At 42.0% G+C, this 21,735-nt stretch overlaps 5 protein-coding genes across 5 annotated transcripts; 3 read left to right on the top strand and 2 right to left on the bottom strand.

Annotated features, from left to right (window-relative positions):
- Positions 1-8,657: 8,657 nt before the first annotated feature.
- On the top strand, positions 8,658-9,197 carry BDW74DRAFT_184321 (uncharacterized protein; the record flags this gene model as incomplete). The annotated part of the gene is made up of 2 exons (XM_073730790.1): positions 8,658-8,934; positions 9,001-9,197. The coding sequence occupies 2 exons, from the start codon at positions 8,658-8,660 to the stop codon at positions 9,195-9,197; spliced, it is 474 nt and encodes a 157-aa protein (XP_073577580.1).
- A 1,382-nt stretch (positions 9,198-10,579) lies between these two features.
- BDW74DRAFT_184320 (uncharacterized protein) lies at positions 10,580-11,218 on the top strand (the record flags this gene model as incomplete). The annotated part of the gene is made up of 2 exons (XM_073730789.1): positions 10,580-10,742; positions 10,845-11,218. The coding sequence occupies 2 exons, from the start codon at positions 10,580-10,582 to the stop codon at positions 11,216-11,218; spliced, it is 537 nt and encodes a 178-aa protein (XP_073577579.1).
- Positions 11,219-12,297: 1,079 nt separating this feature from the next.
- On the bottom strand, positions 12,298-14,204 carry BDW74DRAFT_189894 (cytochrome P450; the record flags this gene model as incomplete). The annotated part of the gene is made up of 5 exons (XM_073732073.1): positions 12,298-12,463; positions 12,572-12,817; positions 12,924-13,358; positions 13,409-13,745; positions 13,817-14,204. The coding sequence occupies 5 exons, from the start codon at positions 14,202-14,204 to the stop codon at positions 12,298-12,300; spliced, it is 1,572 nt and encodes a 523-aa protein (XP_073577578.1).
- Positions 14,205-15,138: 934 nt separating this feature from the next.
- BDW74DRAFT_184318 (cytochrome P450) lies at positions 15,139-16,942 on the bottom strand (the record flags this gene model as incomplete). The annotated part of the gene is made up of 6 exons (XM_073730788.1): positions 15,139-15,322; positions 15,378-15,897; positions 15,947-16,433; positions 16,480-16,565; positions 16,617-16,842; positions 16,898-16,942. 6 exons carry the CDS (start codon positions 16,940-16,942, stop codon positions 15,139-15,141), a joined length of 1,548 nt encoding a protein of 515 aa, XP_073577577.1.
- Positions 16,943-17,812: 870 nt separating this feature from the next.
- On the top strand, positions 17,813-20,290 carry BDW74DRAFT_184317 (bifunctional terpene synthase/polyprenyl synthetase family protein; the record flags this gene model as incomplete). The annotated part of the gene is made up of 8 exons (XM_073730787.1): positions 17,813-18,119; positions 18,173-18,207; positions 18,254-18,513; positions 18,562-19,126; positions 19,174-19,328; positions 19,380-19,642; positions 19,717-19,862; positions 19,925-20,290. 8 exons carry the CDS (start codon positions 17,813-17,815, stop codon positions 20,288-20,290), a joined length of 2,097 nt encoding a protein of 698 aa, XP_073577576.1.
- Positions 20,291-21,735: the final 1,445 nt, after the last annotated feature.

The following is a 21,735-nucleotide window of genomic DNA, read 5'->3' as shown; positions in this document are numbered from 1 at the left end:
TCAACATCGCAGAGCACTTTTCAGCCTCCAGCAGCCCTGTCCCTTTATAGTTAATTCCCTCCCGTTTGACTCCTACCCGATAGGTCCCACAATTCCCTGCCTCGCACGAAGATGGGATATCAAGACCGGCCTCGCGCAGGATGTTAAGTAAAGTCTGATTCTCCTCTACGTCTAGCGATATATTAGACTCGGCTAGCTGCACCGTGAATTGGTCTCTGGATATTAGAGCCTTGAACGCTTTGAAATGGAGATTTACTGGGTTGATTCCAAGACTATTTACTTTTGTTAAGACAACATTCTGTAGTCGCTGAGGCCCGTAGTAGTATACATGGGTCTTATTATTGATCTTGCTTAGGACAGTTCTTGTGTTGAAGATGTTGCCGCTGGATTTATCATAGATGGTTATATCTGAGCCAAACTTGGCTAAAAGAAGCTTTAGAGCGATATTGTCTGAGCTTTTCATAATATAAATAGGTGGTATAAAGTACCTAAGCGCTGGCAGTGCTAAGCTAAAGCAATAAATTTAGTAATTCTAATGCCACCAGCAATAAAGACAGGACAGTCGGCGCTTGCCGCAAGCGGAAAGCTGGGAATGATCGGGCCTATTTAAAGATTATCGCCAGGCTGTAACTTGTCATGAATGTATTTATACCCTCCTTGGCTAATTTTACTTAATACAATGGCAAGTTAGAAGCAATTCAAGTCTCCTGTGACAATAAAGTACGTGCGCACGAGCTTTTTACTAAGACGCACTCGGACATGGCATCCTGGTGCCACTATAGTAGACACTTTTAAGGGAGCCAATGCTTTGATGACGAGTAAATAAACTTATGGCGTTTTCTGGCTTTGTTAAGAACCTTCTGTAATGATTTGTCTAATCCACACCATGTTACCAACACACACATTATGTTTATTTATAAAACTCACTACAAGGACCTTGGCCTGTAGGGTGATTCGCGACTAGTATGAGAAGGTATAATGCACCTAAATAAGGAAAGATTAATCTTGCAATAGATGGTTTCAGGAATCCTGTAGGAAATATAAATCAATACTAAAGTCCAGGAGTCCTGGGCTTGCAGGGAGATAATATCTCCTATATGGACTAAGTCAGCCCGAGGCTGACTTATCCCCATATTCGCAGTTATCTTGCGAATATGGCTAAGTTATTTGTGAGGAGTCTACATATGTTGTGATGGGCCTTACACTCACCCACTAGGATAGTTAAATTTAGTTAGATTATGGTGGGTATATACTCTTATACTATATAAATCCTGGCTATTATTACTAGGAATTTTATTTCCTATGACATTATAGGACCCGGGAATAAACCTTTAAGTAAATAGTAAAGTAGATCTTATAATAGGCTTATTATTAAGCCTGCCGTTTAAAAAATAAATATAAAACCTAATAAAAGGTTTTGATTTTTTAAGGCTTAAAGCAGGATATTCCTGCTTAACCTAAAAGTCTTTAGGCATGTCCTTTTTTTTATATATACCTAGCTTTTAGGTTAGCATATATATACTATTAATAATACTTTATAAGCTTATATACTTAATAAATAGCTTAATTATTTTTTAATATTCCTTCTTAGTATCCTTAAATGGTTTTTCTTTTAATTACACTAAGTCTTTTTTTATTTCCTTTAGGATTATAATAGTGATTTTTATATAATGTTTAATACTTAGCACGCTTCTTATTATCTTTAAATAAAGATACCATTAAAAGATAAAATGAGTATGCCAGGGAAGGGAGGAACTTTATTAATATAAATAAATAATATAGTTATACTTATATTATATATTTTTATAATAAGTAGCCTAATGGTATTAGGGAATAGGTTTAACTACCATGTTTATAAATTTAAGAAATTAAGTTATAAATTTCCTTTCCTAATTATTTTCAGGCTGTTACTGTAAGGCCTGGTGGACATGTGATGCCTGAGTATAAGGTCCTTGGCCTTAGAAGGGGTCTGCGAATAGTGTGAAAGGGTGTAATACACCTAAAGGGATAAGAATAAAAGGGTTTAGAAGCCTTTTTTTAGAAACTAGCTTTATTATAAAATTAACACTGGTAATTAAAACTCTTCCCTTATAAAGGACAGGTATTTTTTATACACGCTAAGTTAGCATGGGTGCTAACTTAGCCTATTCACGGAGGATCCTCCGCGGATATCTTTAAGTTTTTATAAAAGGGCTATATATAATATTATAAGCCTTATAACTACCCCCCTCTTTTATAGCCTTGGTCCCTTAAGGCTTATATTCTTATAGTTTTTATAACTAGCTTAAATATCCTAAAGCACCCTTAAAAAACCTCCGCGGTAGCCTAAAAAAAACCCTTTACAAGAAAAAAAAATTTTTACTATATAATAAAAAAAGGTATACTTCCTAATATACTACTGCCCTTATAACCCTTTATACACGGCCTTAAGAGCTCTTTTTAATTATATTAAGTTTTTATAAGTACTTTCTTTTAAAGCGTCAGGCCTTGCCCTGCAAGATTATTTATTTTCTTATATATTAAGATTTATAAATTATAAACATGTATTATTATTACAGGTGCCTTAGTATATTTAATTATTTTTATATACTTTCTTATATTTTAAGTATAATACTTCCGCAAGCATGGTCTCTGCAGGGTAAAGGCTATTTTAATATTATAAACCTTATAAAAATCCTGCTAGATATTCTGTACTTCCAGCCCCCCTCCTGCTTTATATATTATTTAAGAAGTTTAGTAAGAAGGTTAAAAGGCTATAATTTTTATAATAGTACTTGCTAGCTATATTTATTATTACCTGCAGGAGAAATATTATTCCGGGTTATTTTTTTTATATTAATTCTTAATACTAGAATACCATCTTGTTCTCTCCCTTTTCTTTCTTTTTTTTTTAATAATACACTTTAAGAACTCTGTAAGTATGGCTATTTCTTTATAGATTTTTTATTATTATTTATCCCATATTATCTCTAGGTTATTTTTAAAAGGTTCTCCTGGTTTTTAGCCCTTTTATAGCTATGGCTTATAAGGTCTTCCAGGTGCCTATAAGTAATATACTTTAGTATCTTTACCCTTATATTTTTCTTACCTTTTATTATATATTTTTTACTTTAAAATTATTATATAAGGTTTTTCTAGCTCTTAGCCACCTGTTAGCTTTAGTAAGTAAGATTTTATAAGTACTTTTAAGTAATATATTTTAATATTACACTCGCTTACTTTACTTTTATAGCCCTTGCAAGCAGGTAATTACTAACTTATATATAAATTTTTAAGCTATTAAAAATACCTTTTACTATTACTATTTCCCTAATCCCGGCCTTTCTTATGCCCCCGCCCGCGGCCGCTCGCGGCCTTAATCTTTAGGCTAGCCTGGGTACTAATAATTAGTAATATCTTAACCTCTGGTTAAATTTAATAAATACCCTTTTTTCTTGCATAGTTACCCGGGGAAATATAACTATAATATTATTTAATATTATTACATGGCTACTAGCTATTATAAATATTTTTAATACTTCTTTTATATATATACTAACACCTTGTAATTACCCGGCCACCTTGTGGTTAATACACCCCCCGCCTAAGGTGGGCCACTCTTCAGGAAGGCCTGGGATACCTTACCTTTAGGTATAATAATAGTTAATAACTAGGCTATAGCTTAGTTTATTAACTATTTAAAAAATATATTATTTTATTAGGAAACCTTTTTTATAAATAACCCTTTAATCCTGCCTGGCCTTGCACCTTGGGACAGTACTAAGCCCCTATTTAGCTAAGAAAAATAATAAATTTTTACCCTAGTATATAGGCATGTATATTAATACAGCTACGCCAGTGGGATTTAAATTATAAACCGTGTATAAACTTGCAAGGCTATTTTTATAACACATGCCGGAAATAAATCTTTTTATAGCTATAAGTATACTAAGTACTATTACTTATTTACTAGGATTAGTAAAGGCTAACCTGTATTTATAAAATATATCTCTAGGGGGATTAGTAAGAAGTATAATAATTACTTATATTACTTAACTTTTTATTTTTTATATAAGATTAGGTAGTCTGGTTAGGTACTACAGGCTTAAGTTTTAGTAAATGGTTACTAGTTAATTTACCCGCAGAGCCTTCTCCCGTAGGGATAATAGGCTTTATTTCCTATGCCCATAAGGCATACGCGTATGATGGTAATTTTTATAAAGGATAGTTAGGTATTAGTTTAAAAGGAAAGGATGCTGTTAGTTAGGTTTATAAGAAATATTTTTACCTTATTTTTATTTTTTTTATTTTAAATAAGATTTTTTTTCTTATTATATACTCCTTATACACCTGTAAGTACTTTAAGTTTTTAACTAGCTTTTTTATAACCTCCTTATATTTTAATTACTTTATTTAAAACTACTTAGGATTCTTAACACCTGGACCTAGAATATTCTTTATATAATACTTTTTTTTATTCTTATTTATAAACCTGGTTTTATAATACTCACGAGTATTCACTTTCTTTATCTCCTTATATTCGCGGAGCATGGACATATAAAATATATTATATATATAAAGACCAGCTAGTAAAGCCATATAATAAGCATTTTATTCTATCTGCTTTATTATCCTTCGCGGACTAGACCGGAGTTAATTTAAATTTTAGTTTAGCCTTATCCGCGATTAATTTATATTATTAATTTAAATATAGTTACTAACCTAAAAGGTTCTTGCAACCCTTTTTATATTATAATACTTTACCTGCAAGGATTAAGCAGCTTTAATACCCTTCCTGGCCTCCTCGCGGATTTCCTGAAGGTGTCTTGTCCAGTTAAACACCTTACAGGATATTTTATCCCCTAGTTCCAAGTTTAGTATAATAACCCTGGGATTTATTTTATATATTATATAAAATAATATATTCTAAATAAATACCTGCCGCGAGTTATTATATATAAACTTTATAAAAGGTAGATAATTAACCTAATTATTTTATAAAAAGTTAATATATCCTTGCAAGAACTGCTTTAAAATATTATTTAAGTATTTTATTTAGTTATTTATTTATAAATAATATACAGTACTTATTAAATGCTTTATTAAAATATAGTATATAAAGTCTAACTAAAACCCCTTTATAAAGACACTCCCACGGTTTATTATAATATTTACAGGCACGCCATGTAACTAAAATATCTTATAAATTACTAGGTAAGCTAATTCATGGCCCTTAATTAACTTTCTTATGGGGATAAAGTAAGCTATCTTACTTATTTAATTTATTACTACTAGAATAGTATTATATACCTCCTGCAAGCTATTAAGATCTTCTGTTTTAATACTCGCAGGCAGGTTTATAATAAAATCCATGTTAATCTACTCCCAGGGCTCCGTGGGTACTAGTAAAGGCTAAAGTAAGCCTTATTACTTGCTATAAATTACCCTTAAACCCTGGCAGATATTATATAACTTATAGTACTTCTTAATAAAGTTATATATCTTTAGCTAAAAGAACCTTTACTTAACCAGCTCTAAGATTTATTTTTTTATAAAATACCTTATAAATAAGTTATTATATAACTTTACAAGAATTTTTATTTATAACTAGTAATAATCTAGAATATATAACCTTTCCTAGTTATATAAAAGGCCCTGCCGCACATGCTATTATTTTTATAACTATAAAGTACTTTTATACATCTTAGGATTCCTCCCCTGTAATTTATATTTATAAATTATACCCAGGATCTTCCTTACTAAGGGGTCCTGCTTTAAGAGAGCTAGTAAACTTTCCAGGATTCTTTACAAGGGATTTAGCCTAAATAGCCCCTTTTTTTTATAAATCCTCCTTACCTTCTTGTAAGGAACCTTTATTTTTAATAAAGAATTACTATTATTAATAGTTATAGCTATAAGCTATACTTGCCCGAGCTACTAGGGACCTAACCTATTTATATAAATTATAAATTAATCCCTTTCCAGGTCTTTTTATAAAGCCTGTACTATAATACTTTTTATAATTATACTTAAGAATATATTCTTCTAGGCACCTTGCGCGTTTATAATTTACAAGCACCTTATAATTTATAACTACCCTGCTAGGTAAGGTAATCTTTACAGGTAAGAATATTTATTTTATAAAAACCTAATTTATTTTTAGCTAAGATTATTTACTAGTAACTATAATTATTATTATAAGATTCTTATATTATTTTTTGTTCTTTACCTTTTTTTTAAGATATAAATAATCTAGTTTAATATGCCTAATCTTTTTATAATAATAACACTAAGGCTTTTATTTTTATTTTATTTTTTTATAAAAGCAGGCCTTTTAACCTTATATTTACCTATTTTCTGCAAAGATCCCTTGTTCTTGCCCTGCAAAGAGTTATTTAATTTAAAATTTATGTTTACAGGTTTCAGATTAGTACTAGTCTAATCTTGTAATATAAAAGAAAGGCTTGGTTAAAGCTTGGTAATAAGAAATACTAATTTTACAAGTATTTTTAGGAAGTACAGCTGTTCGCGGACCTTTTGCTTTATTACAGGTAAGTATGATTTAAAAAAATTTATAAAAAAATAATATTAATTTAATTTCCCTGTTTTCCTAGCTTTAACCATTATTCTCTTTAATATTACAGGTATACATAGTTTAATTTATTCTTAGCTAGTCTTATATATAAAGCCTTACTCCACGCAGTATGTAACCTATTTATAGGATTTTTTAACTATTTAAGGAAAAACTCGCGGAGGTTTATTTATATTAGGTTCTTTAATATTTTAGACTTTACACTTTATAAACCTTGCAGTATTAAATTAAAATAAAGTATTATAAAGTTTAAGACCTTTTCTTATAAGAAACTATTAGTTTCTTTAAAGGCCTAAACTTTTCTTATAAATATATAGTAATTTGCATAGCTTTTAGTGCTATACTAATTCTTTTTACTAGGTAATTATAAAATAAGAATTCTTTTTTTAAAGGTATAAAAAAAAGTCTAACCCTTCTTATACATGCCTGTAAGTAGTCTTATTTATAATATATTTTTTATAAAGCTATTAAACCAGCTTTACTTATTCTAGTTTTTTTTTATAACCTTGCTTACTTGTGAAGTTCTTCCAGAGATAGTTCCTTAAGTGGCTATGAAAAGGGTAGCTCCCCCTTATGCAAAGATATAATAATTTTAAAATTAGGTTTTATTAAGCCTTTATAAATAGCCGCAAATAAACCTTCTTATAAGGGGTGGACAGGTACTTCCTGGATAGTTTTATAAGAGATTATTTTTAGTTACCACAAGGTTAACTAGGTTCATGGTATAGGTGTAAATTACCCCTTATAAATTAAATATATTAATAAGTATTAAAATTATAAGGTTCTTGGCCTTAAAAGGGGTTTATAAATAATATAAAAGGGTATAATATACCTAAAAAAATAAGAATAAAAGGGTTTAAAAGCCTTTTTCCAGAAACTAGCTTTATTATAAAATTAATACTGGTAATTAAAACTCTTCCCTTGCAAAGGACAGGTATTCTCTGTGCGCGCTAAGTTAGCATGGGTGCTAACTTAGCCTATCCGCGGAGGATCCTCCGCGGATATCTCTAAGTTCTTGTGGAAGGGCTATGTACAATGTCATGGGCCTTACACTGAGGCTTACAAGGCCCCGGTTGCGCTACTTAATGGGTTCTAGGGAAACCGCAAGGTAACTTGCGGTTTATGTGGTCTTTTGGTAAAAAGATTTATGAAAGTCATGTGACCCTAGCACAAACTCTTATAGTTACCAAACAGGTGGTTTTAAGCTTTCTAAGATATTAAATTATACGCTAGATATAGTTTAAATAGCTTATATAGCATAATAATTATATCACGTGATTTTTTATTATTAAGATCTTATTATGGTTGCTTACTTAGTGCTATGCTCGGGAAGCACTCCCGGAGCAGTCAGAATTACCCTCAGCGTGATCCAGGAGCACTCTCAGACTACTTAGTGCGTGTTCTGGGACTACTTAATGCGTGCTTAAAATAATTACCAAACAAGGACTGTTCTATACATAAGCCCCTTATAAAAGCGGCGGCATCTGAAACGGGAAGTCGAACCGCCACCGGCGAAGAACATATCATATATATACATATTTATGCTTGGATCTCCGCTTCCTTATATTAAGTATTTAGGCTTCCTGGTAGATATACTTCTGGCTTCTACCTTAATACTCGTTTTGCGGGTTATTGGATGTTTTTCCAGGGCACCCTTTCCTGGAAATCAATGGCGTTGTTTGAGCATACTTATACCTTTTTAGAAGGTTACTAGGTGTATGTAGTGAATGAGCCCCGTCTGTTTCCTAAGTTTGCATCTGGCTCGGTGTTATTAGTTAAGGGCAGTGAGACTGGGCTCTAACATGGCAGAGCATAAGGGCAGAATTGACTCCAGAACTTTGCAGAATGAAAGCATACCTACCTTGGTGAAGAGTGAATGGAGCCAGAGGTTAACCTGGTGAATTCAATATTATGCATGTTTCCCATTCACTCTCTCTGGATTAATTTGCTCCTGAACTTCTCACTATCTTCAATAAGAATCTCCTTCTCCCTCCAAGATATTTTTCCTTCATCCATACCTACCTACCTTCTACTCATACTCATACACATACTCATACACATACTTATCAACAAATAAACCAGAACCATGAGTTCCCAGACCTCCACCTCCACCTCCAGCTTCAGCTTCAGCTTCATCTCTGCCCCTGGCTCCAACCAACCCAACAACGACTTCATCATTGAAGTTTCCAACCTCCCTGAGATGCCCGAGCCATGCGCCCTTCCGGTTCACAACCAGAAGTACATGCGCTCTACCTCGCCTCCCCCTCCATACGAACCCGCACTCGAACCCAAACAACCTACCCGCGGTACACTTACAGAGATCCAAGCACAGACTCAGATCCCAGTCCAGTCAGTGCCTCATGGTAAGCCTTCCTCTTCCCAGCACTAGCCTTTTCCGTCCTTCCTGTCCAACTAACTCTTAATCTTAGCACTCCAACAACGCAGCCACAATGCCCGCCACAGCAACAGCAACAGCGACACCGAGTCCCTGACCCTCAATGCCAAACCCAAACGCTCGTGGCGCTGGGCCCGCGGCCAGCGTATCCTGCAAAAAATCCGCGGGACCTCTAGCCACGTGTTTAAAGGTGTGGCCTCTGGTGCTAAACGCGTTCGCCGGCCGCTCTGAAAGATAATCAAGAAGGTGATCGCCCTGACCATTTCTGTGCTCGCCCTAGTTTTCTCGCCGATTATTGCCGTTGGCGCGCTTGTTGTGTTGATAGCCCAGCCGATCTGGGAGTGGTTGGATGATTGTCTGTAGATGGCCGGGCTGTTGTTTTTTATGTGTTCCTTACTGTTATGCATGGGGATACGACCTACCATAGGTACCGGTACCATATGGTATTGACCATGGCGAGAACGGGATTCCCCAGGGCCATATGGTATAGTTCTGGGTTTTGACACCGCAGTAGTCCACTTTCGCTGGTCATTGGATGTTTTTTTTTTTTACAGGGCGCTTCTTATTCAGATTCATGGCATTGTTAAACTAAAGCATACTATAGTATCTTTCTAGAATGTGACTATCATACCATCCCGGGCGATGTTGTTGAGTGCCTCTTAGAGGTGCGAGGTGCCTCGTTTGCACCCCCCTCCATTACTCAGTACCATAGCATCTACCTTAGTAATCTGTATGGGCGTTTACTACCCTGGTATTTTATACCTGTTTACTAGCAAAATTATCGAAGTTCTCTTTATAATTTATCAATTCAGTGATCATTAAATCTCAGTAGACCGATAGAGGCATGTATTCTCTGCAAGGATATACTACCTAGATTAAGTGTAAAATGCGTGGACTTTTAAGGCCTTAGTAAAGCCATAATATTGATAAGCTATCCTAGCTTTTTGTATTACTAAAAGTGCATATGTATCAAAGCGGTATATATTTATAAATCTTATATAACCTTAATTAATACCATATATATGACCTTTTTTATCACTAGAAGTTGATACTATTACTGCTGGATGGCATTATAATAACATGTTAGCTTTACCCTATTCAGGGACCAGCAAGCCGCGGGGTGGTAGGTGTAGATAGGACACGGAGTGAACGGGTCCTGTTTGTATACAGAGATAGCCTCTGGATTAGTGCTAGCAAGAGTAATGAGGCAGTGCTTTAGGTTTGGAAAACATGGTGAAGACCTCGGGAGTGAATGGAGCCAGAGCTTGCCCAGTGAATGGAATGCTTATATGCACTATTCATTCACTTCTAAGGTTTCTGCGTCCGTTTGCTCCCGATCATCAACTGGAACTCTCTTCTATAAGAACCTCCCTTTTCCTGATTTATTCCCTTTTCTTTATCCATAACCACCTACCTCTATCCATCCTCATTCATCCACAAACAAACCATGGTTATGAATTCCCACCTGCAGACCTCCAACTCCAGCTTGTTGGTATATAAGGACAGGCTTCATAGCCAATTAGTTTTTATGGCCCAGCGGTATAATGCGCTGACACAGCTCCGGCCCCGGCCCCCACCAACCCAACGACTTCATCATTGAAGTTTTCAACCCCATGGAAATGCCGCAGCCCTGCCTCCTTCCGGCCTACAGCTCGAGGTCTCCATCGCCTCCCCCTCCATACGGACCAGCGTCCGAATCCCAACAGCCAACTGAACCCTTGTCACCCATTGAATGCGAAACCCAGACTCTGCTTCCAGTCTCCACAGCACCCGAAAGTAAGCCTCCCCTTCCTTTCATCAATTCCGAGCCCCTATACCTATTCAACACGGCAATAATCAAATTAGATGACACTAACTAACCCGGAACTTCTATCATAGCCACCCAACAAGACAACGACCCAGACACCTGCACCCAGACGCAAACACCCGCGCCAAACCCCGACAACAACCAGAGCCCCAAGCCCTATGGCAAGTGGGCCCGAGATGCATGGGAGCACATACGGGCCCACAGCATACGGGAGCCAATACTGGTTGTCATCTTCATCGCACCCATGCTCCTCGTCACTGTGGTTGTTGGTGTACTGGCTCTTGGCAAGGCGCTCTGGAAAATGGCCAAGCCGGTACGTGAACCGCTCTGCACTGCGAGCATGTTCCTGCTCACTGTGCTCCTTGCACCACTTACTTTGCTTGCTATGGCTGCGGAGTGGGTTCTTAGTAGAGCTTGTCACGGATTGGGTTATGACTTGCCTTGAGATGGAAGTCATCTAAAGGGGATAGCGCACTGTGGAAGGGGAGATATATCCAGAAAGTTTTTGTTCATGTTGTTATTACTGTTATTGCGGTTATGCTTGTGGAGAGGACCCTACCGAGCAGAAAACTACGAGGGCCAAGATCATTACCCTTCTTGTTCTAGTAGGTGAGCAGTGCCGCCCTGAAGTCGCGCGACCGCAGTGAGTGAGGTGAGTGAGGTGAGTGGGTGAGTGGGTGAGTGGTGGGCGTGAGTGTCGCGTGACGCTCACCCTAATCACTCATGACTGGGCAACTAGGGTGATTTGCTCATTGTTCGCGTTGGAACTAGTCTTCAAACTTCCACCGATTGCCAGATTGCTGATTGGTAGAATAAATAGGGATTATTGTTGGCTGCAACACCATGCTGATATTCCCATCGCTCTTTTAAGAATAACCATAGCCAGATTTGCGGCGCTGCGTGATTTCAACTCAGCCACTACCGTACCCCTGGCTGCAGTCTCAGGGAGTGCAACCTCAAGAGCCTTGACCTTGTTAACATCTCGTGAATTTATGCACCTGAACCCTCTTGTCCAGACTTCTGGCCCCTTTCACCAGACATCAATGTTGTCGGTCTTGTTGTCCAACATAGAAAGCCCTGCACAAGCCATTCTGGGTACTGCGCGGTTATAGTAATGGCTAACCATGGTGACCACAGCCATGCCGAAGCCTACGTTTGATAGCTTCAAGTTATTCTAGATGCCCAGTATAATAGCAAGCTAGCAGATATAAAATGCTTCCTTAGCTATCTAATCAGATACAATAAACTCTACTATAGTAAATAAAATATCATAATAGTCTGCGTCTTTATACCCTAGGCAACAGGCAATTGCAAGGGGCCTTAGCCAGCTTTCTAGTATACCCCCTAACTTGACCAAAAAGGCACTATGCAAGACACTAGGCTTCGCTGTACTGGAACTATATAGGAACGATGGCTAGGGACGTTACAGCAATCCAGCAAAACTAAAAACCCATCCTACCATCGTTCGTGGTTGTCCTTAACCCATACCCGATACCCCATTCAGGTCTCGTTATCTACGCAACTCTAGCAGACCTTAACCCTGGTCCCCTTGCTATCTAGCCTAGGTAACGGAGCCACATAATCATCAAACCCTACAATATCCTCCTCTTCTGTCTGGAACAACTCCAGCCTCGGCGCATCTGGCCGAAAGAGAACAGCCAAGACCCAGTGCAGCTCCGCAGTGGCAAGACTGTGTAAACCTTACGTCAGCAACTTGATTCTCCTTGAGCCTTTCATCAAGGTCACCCTCTCGTGACGAGAAAAAAAAGTCCGCGTGAGAACAGGGGGCATTTCTTACTTAATTCCCAAGCAGTCTCTGGACCCTCGGGTATATGGGACCCAGTTCCTGTCCATGTTGGGGTTGTATTCGCCCAGCCAGCGCTCCGGAATAAAGCTAAACGGGTCTGGATAGGTCTCCGGGTCCCTGTGGAGGGTATAGGCGGCCATGCCTACAGGTGTACCGGCGGGAATGGTCCACTGTTTGTAATGCAGCGGAACATCGGGCGAGACACGAGGAATCCGGCGCATGACGCCGCAACTTAACCTGCAGTGTCAATTTCGCTTGCGTTAGCGATAAACAACCATTGTTCTGTGGCTCGTAATGACTGGACGACGTGGAAAGTATGATGATGGAATGTGGTATAATATACCTGAGTCCCTCTTTATAGACGGCATGCAAGTATGGCAGTCTCTCCAGCTCCCGCCATGTGGGCAAATTAGCGTTATTGGGGTATCCAGCCATGACATCCCGCAGCTCCTCACCCAGGCGATCCCTCATGTGCGGATATCTCAGCATGTAGTAGCACACCACGTTCAGAGTCCGAGAAACGGTATTGGTGCTCGCAACCAAGAAAACCATGGCTTCTTCACCTAGGCGATGAGTATCGCATTCGGACTCGGGCATTCCGCCGGAGAGGACGTGTCGAAATACAGAGCCTTTTGTGCTCTGCCGGACTTCTCCATCGCTGAGCTTGGCGCGTTTTACCTCGACAATGTGGTTGATCCCGTGCGAGTACAAGTCGGCCGACGTTGCTACCGCGTGCGACAAATGCCGTAGAAGCTTGGTTGGGGTCATCCGGCCTATACTGGATGGGATTTAGCAGGGGCTGACACTGTCAGTACTCGGATCACTAACTGAACCAGTTGAGGAAAGCTAATCAAGAGATGAGAATTCTTGAGGGCGGTCTCGACCATGTCAATCCAGGTTTTCCCAAATTCTGGTCGGTTCATCAATTCGGGGGATTTCTCCGAGCAGATATATTGAATCACATCAACGGTGAACGCTGAGAAGACATGCATAAGCTGGATAACATGGCTGGAGCCTTTAAGGCTTTGCAAGCGGTTATCCATCAGCTTTGCTTCCTCGATAATGATTGACTCGGTCCGGTCAATACCGGCACGTGAGAAAAATGATTCAAATGGCTTGCGTCGGAGACGGTGCAGCTCGTGGTTTGGAGTCGAGGTGAAGGTGCCTTCCAAACGTCACGTCAGTTATACCAATACCGGCAAATATCCTTGAACCGAGGAGCATTGGACTACGTACTGCCGATGCCAACACCCTGGTATAGTGGCCAAGTTTCTGTACGGCGTGTATTGGCCGTCACATATACAGTATTGTAGAAGTCTGGGTCGTTGACCACAATCTCATGTGGATTAATTCGAAGGATAGGGCCATATAGCTTGTGCATCTCCTCTATCTTGTGGATATACTTGCCGCCTTTCACCAGGTCGTAGTAGGACTCATACCACCCAGTGGCAGCAGCAAGCCTGGGTCCCGGAAAGCCAGCCAGTGGGTGGAAGAAGAGACGATAGGTCGCAAGCGAGGCACTATAAATGGCCAGTCCCGTAGCAAGAGCGCCAAGCAGGCCATAAGAAGTGAGCAATGAAGACAGGAAGCTGGTTGGGCCAGTCCCATCCAGTGCGACGTCCATTGTTGCTTTGTCTTAGTTTCTGGATATGGCCTTAAAGTCGAGCCAGCAAGATGATATGTAATACTAGATGTACCCACTACACATCCTACCTAAGCGAGATATATATCTGACAAGCACGGCATCCTCCAGAAAAGTCCGGTGTTCCCATCGGAATATAGGCATAATCCGGCTTACGGGGGATTATTTCCTTGTAAAACGGATATGTAAGAGAACCGCGCAAGAAACTCCGTCGGTAGACTGTCGGCCCTGTAGAGAACTGCCGGGTATATTGTTTCCGACAGTTCCGGATGTCGGGAGTCACTCTTGAACCCCTTTGCCTCCCTAGGCTTCATCTTCCGTGTTGTGCAAGCCCTCGGACGGGTCACGACAGGAGCCAAGAAGCCTCCCCGTCTACTTCAGCCATGAAATACTTATCCCAGCCATCACCGTGGTTCCGGCCAAGAGCAACAATATGGCCGTACAAGGCTACTTGGATGACATTACCCATGTTCGCGTTACTGATGTCACACCTTGGCTTCTATCATTATACATGGCAGAGATACACGCTCTCGCCACTGTTTGTCACTCCATGAACAGTCAATTACCACACGCCCCAGTAAATGCATTCAGAGTTCTTGGCATAAGCATTAGCCAAATTGCAGCTCACTATTCAGGCATAAGTTCGCTAAGTACTTTAAGGTGGGCGAAACGGCCGGGAATTACGTTAGTCAACCTGAGGTCGTCTGGTAGCCCGTGACAGAACCCTCGAAACATGTAAGTGATACTCTTAAAGGCGCGTGTATTAGAGTATCAAGGCTTGATTCCTGGTAACATGTACATTGGACAATCCAGGTGGAGAGTATAAAATCTCTATCCTCCATGTATTATGACTGGAAGACCGAAAAGCATCACAGCACCCTTTCAAAAAGACCAAACACTCTGCAAGAAGCACTACTCAGTCTAGCTGGCCTGTTGCTGAACCACGCTGATCAGCAGATTTGATATTGACAAACAAAGGTCCCTTATTAGGAACCAGGTGGCCCATCCTCTCCGACCAGTTCTGACTACTAGGGTGAAGCTGTAAATCAAAATCGTACAAGATCCGCGCGAGGATCAGACTGGCTTCAATAATCACAAGGCTATCCCGATGATTAGCAAGTAGCACATGTTCCGAGGTGTCCGATATCGACTTACTTTTTTGCAACACAGGTCCGCGGTCCGTATCCAAACGGATGAAACGCCTCGCGCAGATCATCTTTATACAGAGAATCTTCCGAGACCATCCACCGCTCTGGCCGAAAAATATCCGGCTCTTTCCAAAACCGCTTACTGTGCGTAATTGACCAGTTATGGATGCCCACTGTTGTACCCCCGGCCACAAAAGCGCCGCAGATCAACGCTCCCAAGCGAGGCACATGTCGAGGTAACGTGCCAACAAAGGGCGGAGCAAGCCGGAGGCTCTCATGCATACAGGCCTTGAGGAATTTAAGGCCCTGTACACTTGTAGCAGAAATTTCGTGGCTGGCTATAAATTTGGATCGGATCTCAGCTTGGAGTTTATCAAAGCACCCGGGGTTGGAGAGAGTGAAGAAAAGCACAGAGCTGATATAGTCTGGGAGTGTTTCAATGCCGCTCAGGATAACAATGAAAGCATTGCGTTTTATGGTCTCTGGAGAGATTGCGCCATCTTTTCGGTCAGTGGCCATATGGTGGACTGTATGGGTTAATATATTGCTAATTTGGGTATGAGGGTAAGGGCTTACCAAAGTCCGTATGCTCATCCCCATCCTCATCCTCACCAGCATCCATGCGCGCCAGGCGATCAGTAATGGCTGGGCCTAGGGGAGGCATACTACTAAACACAGAGAACAGATCCCAACGGGGAAAGATCCGTAAGCCTGAGAGGGAGGCCCTCGACAGGGGCAGATACAGGAGCTGCGTGGAGAACTGGAGTACAGTTGTCACTCTATGCATAACCTTAACCAGAGGATGGGCCAAAGGTCCTTGCTCGACTGCGTGGAACTTGTGCCCAACAGTGAGGTTCACATGCAGATCCAGGACCAGGTTCCCGAGCCAGGCATCGATATCTATCGTGCCAGCACGTTTCCGCCCGAGATGGCGTTGGAGACGGTTGACAAAGGGCGTTATGCTAGATATCATGTCGTTTTCTTTCTGAAGCAGTTGGGTATGTGAGAAGCCTCGGACTGCGTTGTTTTTCTGCGCTTTGTATCTCCCGCTGCTGGCGCTGGCCTGACCTGATTTAGTAAATCAAGTTTCATGTGGTTGACTTGCTTACAAGGGTATCCGAGTCACCAAAAACGGTTGCGAAGAAGTCTTGGTCTTTTTCCAGCGTTGCCGGCCCATTGTGATGGGCAGCACTGCCTATAAATGATTGTTAGCAGCCCTTAAAAGCTATCGAGAAGATATTTGTACCATATATGTCATTCCATGCTTCAGGGTCAATATACGAGAGCTCATCTGGCGCGATCCGCACGACGAGCCCGTATCTGTCGTGGAGCTCCTGGATCGCGAATTTATGGCCTCCCTGGATAACCTTAAGTACGTACCAGAGTCTTGATGCTTTGCTATACCACGGCCCAGGAAAGGATCTTAATGGATGAAACCATATATTGTAGACAGCTTTAGATAATAGCCAGATCTGAGGATATTAGCTCACACTGCCTGCGTTACCAGGGAGAGATTTTTTGGCGCACCAGACCTGTCGTCATAAGCAGCTCAAAGTAAAAAGAAATGTTCATCTTGCACAGCGTACGGGAAATGTATAATGTAGACAGAGTCCTCTCCAGTTGCGCCGCGGCCACTAAAAGTAACATAATGGGTGCAGAAGCGGCTTCATATACCCTCGCGGGCTCTAGAATCCCGCAGCGTCATGTGCAGTAGTCTTGGAGTACACCCTTCGGCATGCATGTTGTGACAAGGAGGGCGATGTGAATGAGGTACTGGTTCAGAATGGTCGGGCGGCGGAGTTATTATCAGGCTGTTGGACATAACTTATCTGAAGAGTAAGCTCTTGCATAGTTACAGGGAACTGATAGAATAATTCCGTCAACCTGCCGTTTTTTGATTATTCTGTTGACAGAATCCTTGTTAGGTATTTGCTTCCACTTTACAGCTAGCTTGCATTCGTGGGGACAGGAGATGGTGATCATTCAATATTCATTGCGTCTAAGTCTCTCTTTAAGATAATTACAAAATACTCCTTAAGATACTCCGTATAATGCGCCTTGAGATACTCCTTGAGATACTCCTTGAGATACTCCTTGAGATACGCCTTGAGATACTATCTAAAGAGAGCGGTGTCAAAAGCAGTATATACAGAGCGGCGGATTGGCGGAGTTCTAATCTAGTCCGTTGTACGTATTATGCGTCTAAACTATTCTATCCACTTCAATGAAGGAAAACCCCGGACGAATACAAGTCATCGCGGCGTCGGAGTTCGGTCGGGATTTTTCGTCAGCTGCTGTGATGAACCTTGCATTTAAAAGCCAAATGATTATCTCTGTGCGATACATCAGCGACCATTCATAAAGCCTTCTGTTTCTGACCAACCAACCTGTCCGTACCATCTTTTGTCGTTAGGCTAGAGGTCCTCTCGTCCAGCCGCCACCATGCCACCCACCCCCGTCCCACCAGCAGCATATGAAGGCGAAGAATACTTTTGCAGATTCACCCCATACATCCACTCCGACGCTCACCTGGCTGATGCCGGTTGCTGGCAGTGCCAGCTCGACCTCCTTAGTTCACAAGGAGATACCCATGCAAGGGCTGTCCGCAGCAGAAGTACTAAGAGCTATGCAGTTGGCTGCATTAATCCAATCATGGGAAACTTTGTGGCCTTGTGTGCGACCGACGCAATTCCTAACCGACTTAAGCTGATTTCATACATCGTGGAGTATGCATACGTGCATGATGATAGTAGGTATCTGTATTTGACTGGCAAGAGCACGCGGGCTAACTGGTAAATCTAGTCATTGAATATGCAGAGGAAAAGTCTGAAGCACAGGTCAGTGCGTTGCTAGGTTTACCTATGTCTTTACTAACTGCTACAGCTCCGAGAAGCAAACCACCAGCTGATTGAAGGCCTCGAAGACAACGCAGACAACACCGCACGGCTTGTGACAAGAAATAATGCGAAAAGACAGCTACAGGCAAAAATGGCCACGCAGCTACTAGACGTCGACAAGAAACGCGGGCAGGAGATTCTCCAGCTTTGGAAGGAAATGTCCAATGCCTTTGTGGGTATTCGGGAACTTGACTTCAAGACTCTGGACGAGTACCTCCCATGGCGGGCTGTTGATGCTGGATGCCCGTGAGTTACTAAATGAAGCAAACTTAGTTTAGGCTAAATACTGTACAGATGGACCATGGCCCTATTATGCTTCTCCATGAACTTTTACCGCACAGATGAAGAGATAAAACAAACTTCTGCCATGACAAGCGCAGCTTATGACGCTTGGGTCCTGGCTAACGACTACTTTTCTTGGGAAAAGGAGCATGAGAACTATAAGGCTAATGGCAGTACAGGGCAGATTGTCAGCTGTATCTTTCTTTTTATGAAATGGTATAATGTTGATTGTGTTACTGCGAGGGGAATGGTCAAGAAGGAGATTATAGCCCGTGAAAAGAAGTTCTGCGATATTAAGAACCAGCAGTTGACTCTTCCTGGAACAACAGATAGGGTACGCATGTGGGCTGAGATGTTGGTCCATGTAACAGCTGGGAATTTCGCTTGGAGTATGACTACCGCGCGATATCATGACCACGTTGAAGATGCGTACCCGGGACTGCGCGCTGCAAACCAAGAGGAAATACTCAAGTTCAACGGCTTGAGCAATCCAATTATGCCTATACCTACGAGGGACTCACCAACAAGCTGTGACTGTGAAGGGGAGACCCTGCCTGATATTATGGCATTTGAAGAGGTAAGCACAGTGAACCAAATAATGCAATACCACTAAATAGGAGATAGATTGCCATGGAGCCCTATGTGTATCTCAAGTCCCTACCATCAAAAGGGCTCAGGAACACAGCACTTGACGGCCTGAATGTCTGGTATCAGGTCCCAGAGACATCATTCAGGATCATTCAAGAAGTCACAGAGCTGCTGCACAGTTCCTCGTTGATGTGCGTATTTTACACCCTACATGAGTATCGGCTAATAACTCTATTGAACAGGGTGGATGATATACAGGATAAATCATTACTACGGCGCGGCTTCCCAGCTACACATACAGTCTTTGGCATTGCCCAGACAATTAATGCTGCTAACTTGCTCCTAAGCAAAGCTACGGAGAGTGTGGCAAAGCTGTCCCCAGCTGCTGTTATCATCTTTACATCCCGTCTTATAAAAGCACATATTGGCCAGGGAATGGACCTATATTGGGCCCAACAGACCAAGGTGCCAAGTATAGAAGAGTACTTTACTATGGTGGACGGCAGTATGTTTTCCATTCCCCATTCCCATCACTGTTATAGATCATGGGTATCAAGCTGACCATGTACGTGTTATCAGAAACCAGCGGCCTCTTCATCCTCATGGCCGAGCTGATGCGCTCCGAGGCAACGGCTAACAACGAACTTGACATGACACCACTAATGGAAGTAGTTGGCCGGTTCTTCCAGGCGCGCGATGACTACCTTAATCTCCATGACGCAGATGTAAGCACACTTACCTCTTTCTTTGCTTATATATTTGGTAACAAATGCCGTCACGCAAACAGTACACATCTCAAAAAGGCTTCGTCGAAGACCTAAACAGCGGCAAGATCTCACTCCCGCTCATCTACGCCCTTGGGTTGCGATCACCCCAGATGCCGCAGCGCGGCCGTCTGCTCAGTATCATGCAGCAAAGCAAGGCCGGCACCTTGCCGGGACTGTCTCCTGAGCTGCGGAAGCTGGCGCTTGCTGATACTGTAGCTGCGGGGGGGCTGGCAGGCACGAGGGAAATCCTTGGTGGCTTGCAAGGGAGAAGCGAGGCGTTGTTGGCGCAGGCTGAGCAGCGAGCGGGGACGGTGAATTGGATTCTCAGGTTGATGGTGAGGAGGCTGGAGGTAGAGGTAGAGGTGGAGGTGAAGGCAGAGGGTTAAGGCAGAGGGTTGAGGGGATACCTAGTTGTGACCACCAGACCAAGCAGTCCCTTCCTCATTAGAAACGACCTGGTGACCTCTACTCGTTCTGCCCGTTCTTCCCATTACCCCCTCATGTACCTCTGTTTCTTCAGTAGAAAAACTATGATGTTATTGCAATCTTTGATAGCAACTCGACTGTGGTAACTCTACTAGACTATTCGAGTGTGGCACCCACGGGGCGGGAAAAAAGACGTCCAAACCCATACTTAGCAGTCCCTATTTAGGATATCATCTCCGCATGTCCGAGGCGAGATAATGCTCAGCAGTAGTTTGTTTCGATAATTGCAAGTAGCAGCGGTCTTGGCTCTGGGTACCTACCTAGGTATGGTAGAAAGTAAAGCAAAAGCACAGCCCTGTTTGAGTCATTTCCACTTACCTCGTAATGTGCCGGGATCCAGAGACGATGACGGTGCATTTTAGCAGAGCTCATATTCCCGCTTCCTTTCCCTAGGCATCGAACCTTATCCTGCATCACTTTCCTCTTGCCTTATAGATCAAAGTGCAACCCTCCACCCGGCCTGCATCTATCGACCTTTCCATCTACGGTATCCGATCAAGAAACTTAACCAACCTTATTACACCAAGCCTATCGTACTTTCCCATCCAGCAAAGACCAGGCACAATTCAATGTACACAACAAAATCAAAATCCAGCAGCGAATTCAGCGGGACGTGATTTTCGAAATGGACGACATCCCCGATTCCCATCCTTGCGCGTCACGGTGGCCCACATACACCCAGACCCCCTCGCGTTTTCATATCGAAGACAACGCAGAAGAACAGCAGCCTTTCATTTCGTCTACTATTTCCCGGCCCATCGCTCCTATATCTACGTCTTCGGGTCACTATAAACAGGTTTCCCTTGCAGCTAAGCTGTACCTTTCCCTCCCTGCTCCAACCATCCCTAACTGACTATCACAGCCAAAATCTCCCGCTCCTGCAGCACATTCCGCTCGTTCTTCTGCACGCGGACCTCCTGCTTCAACTGCAGTTAACTGGAACGGTGTGTGGGGCTTTGTCATTTTCTTTGGCATATTGCTCTGTATCGCCGGGGCGATTGGGGTGACAATCTATGGGCTGTATATAGCGGGTGTGAACGGCGATAAGAAAGAGGCTGAGCGGATGGTTGACCTGGTTGTTCAGGGCTTGAGGGTCTTTGAGAAGTAGAAGGAAGCGATGGCGGTGGTGATGGCGGGTGGGATTGGGACTGGGGGTGCTCCAGCGGGTGTATAAGGTTTGTGCTGATGGGATGGTGTAGTTATGGATGGTTGGGAATTTGGATTTGAGATTTGCTTAGCACGTACGGTTGTTCTGATGCTTGACTTGGCAGGCGATTGTGGTTCTGCTTTTTCGTGAGCTTGGGGCTGTGCACTGGACAATGCGTCATGGCAGTTTAGGTGTAGG

Source organism: Aspergillus multicolor (assembly GCF_047715735.1).
Source record: "Aspergillus multicolor strain CBS 133.54 unplaced genomic scaffold BDW74scaffold_61, whole genome shotgun sequence".
Lineage (NCBI taxonomy): Eukaryota > Fungi > Ascomycota > Eurotiomycetes > Eurotiales > Aspergillaceae > Aspergillus > Aspergillus multicolor.
The sequence above is the reverse complement of the archived record's forward strand: the minus strand, read 5'-3'. Positions and strand labels throughout refer to the sequence as shown.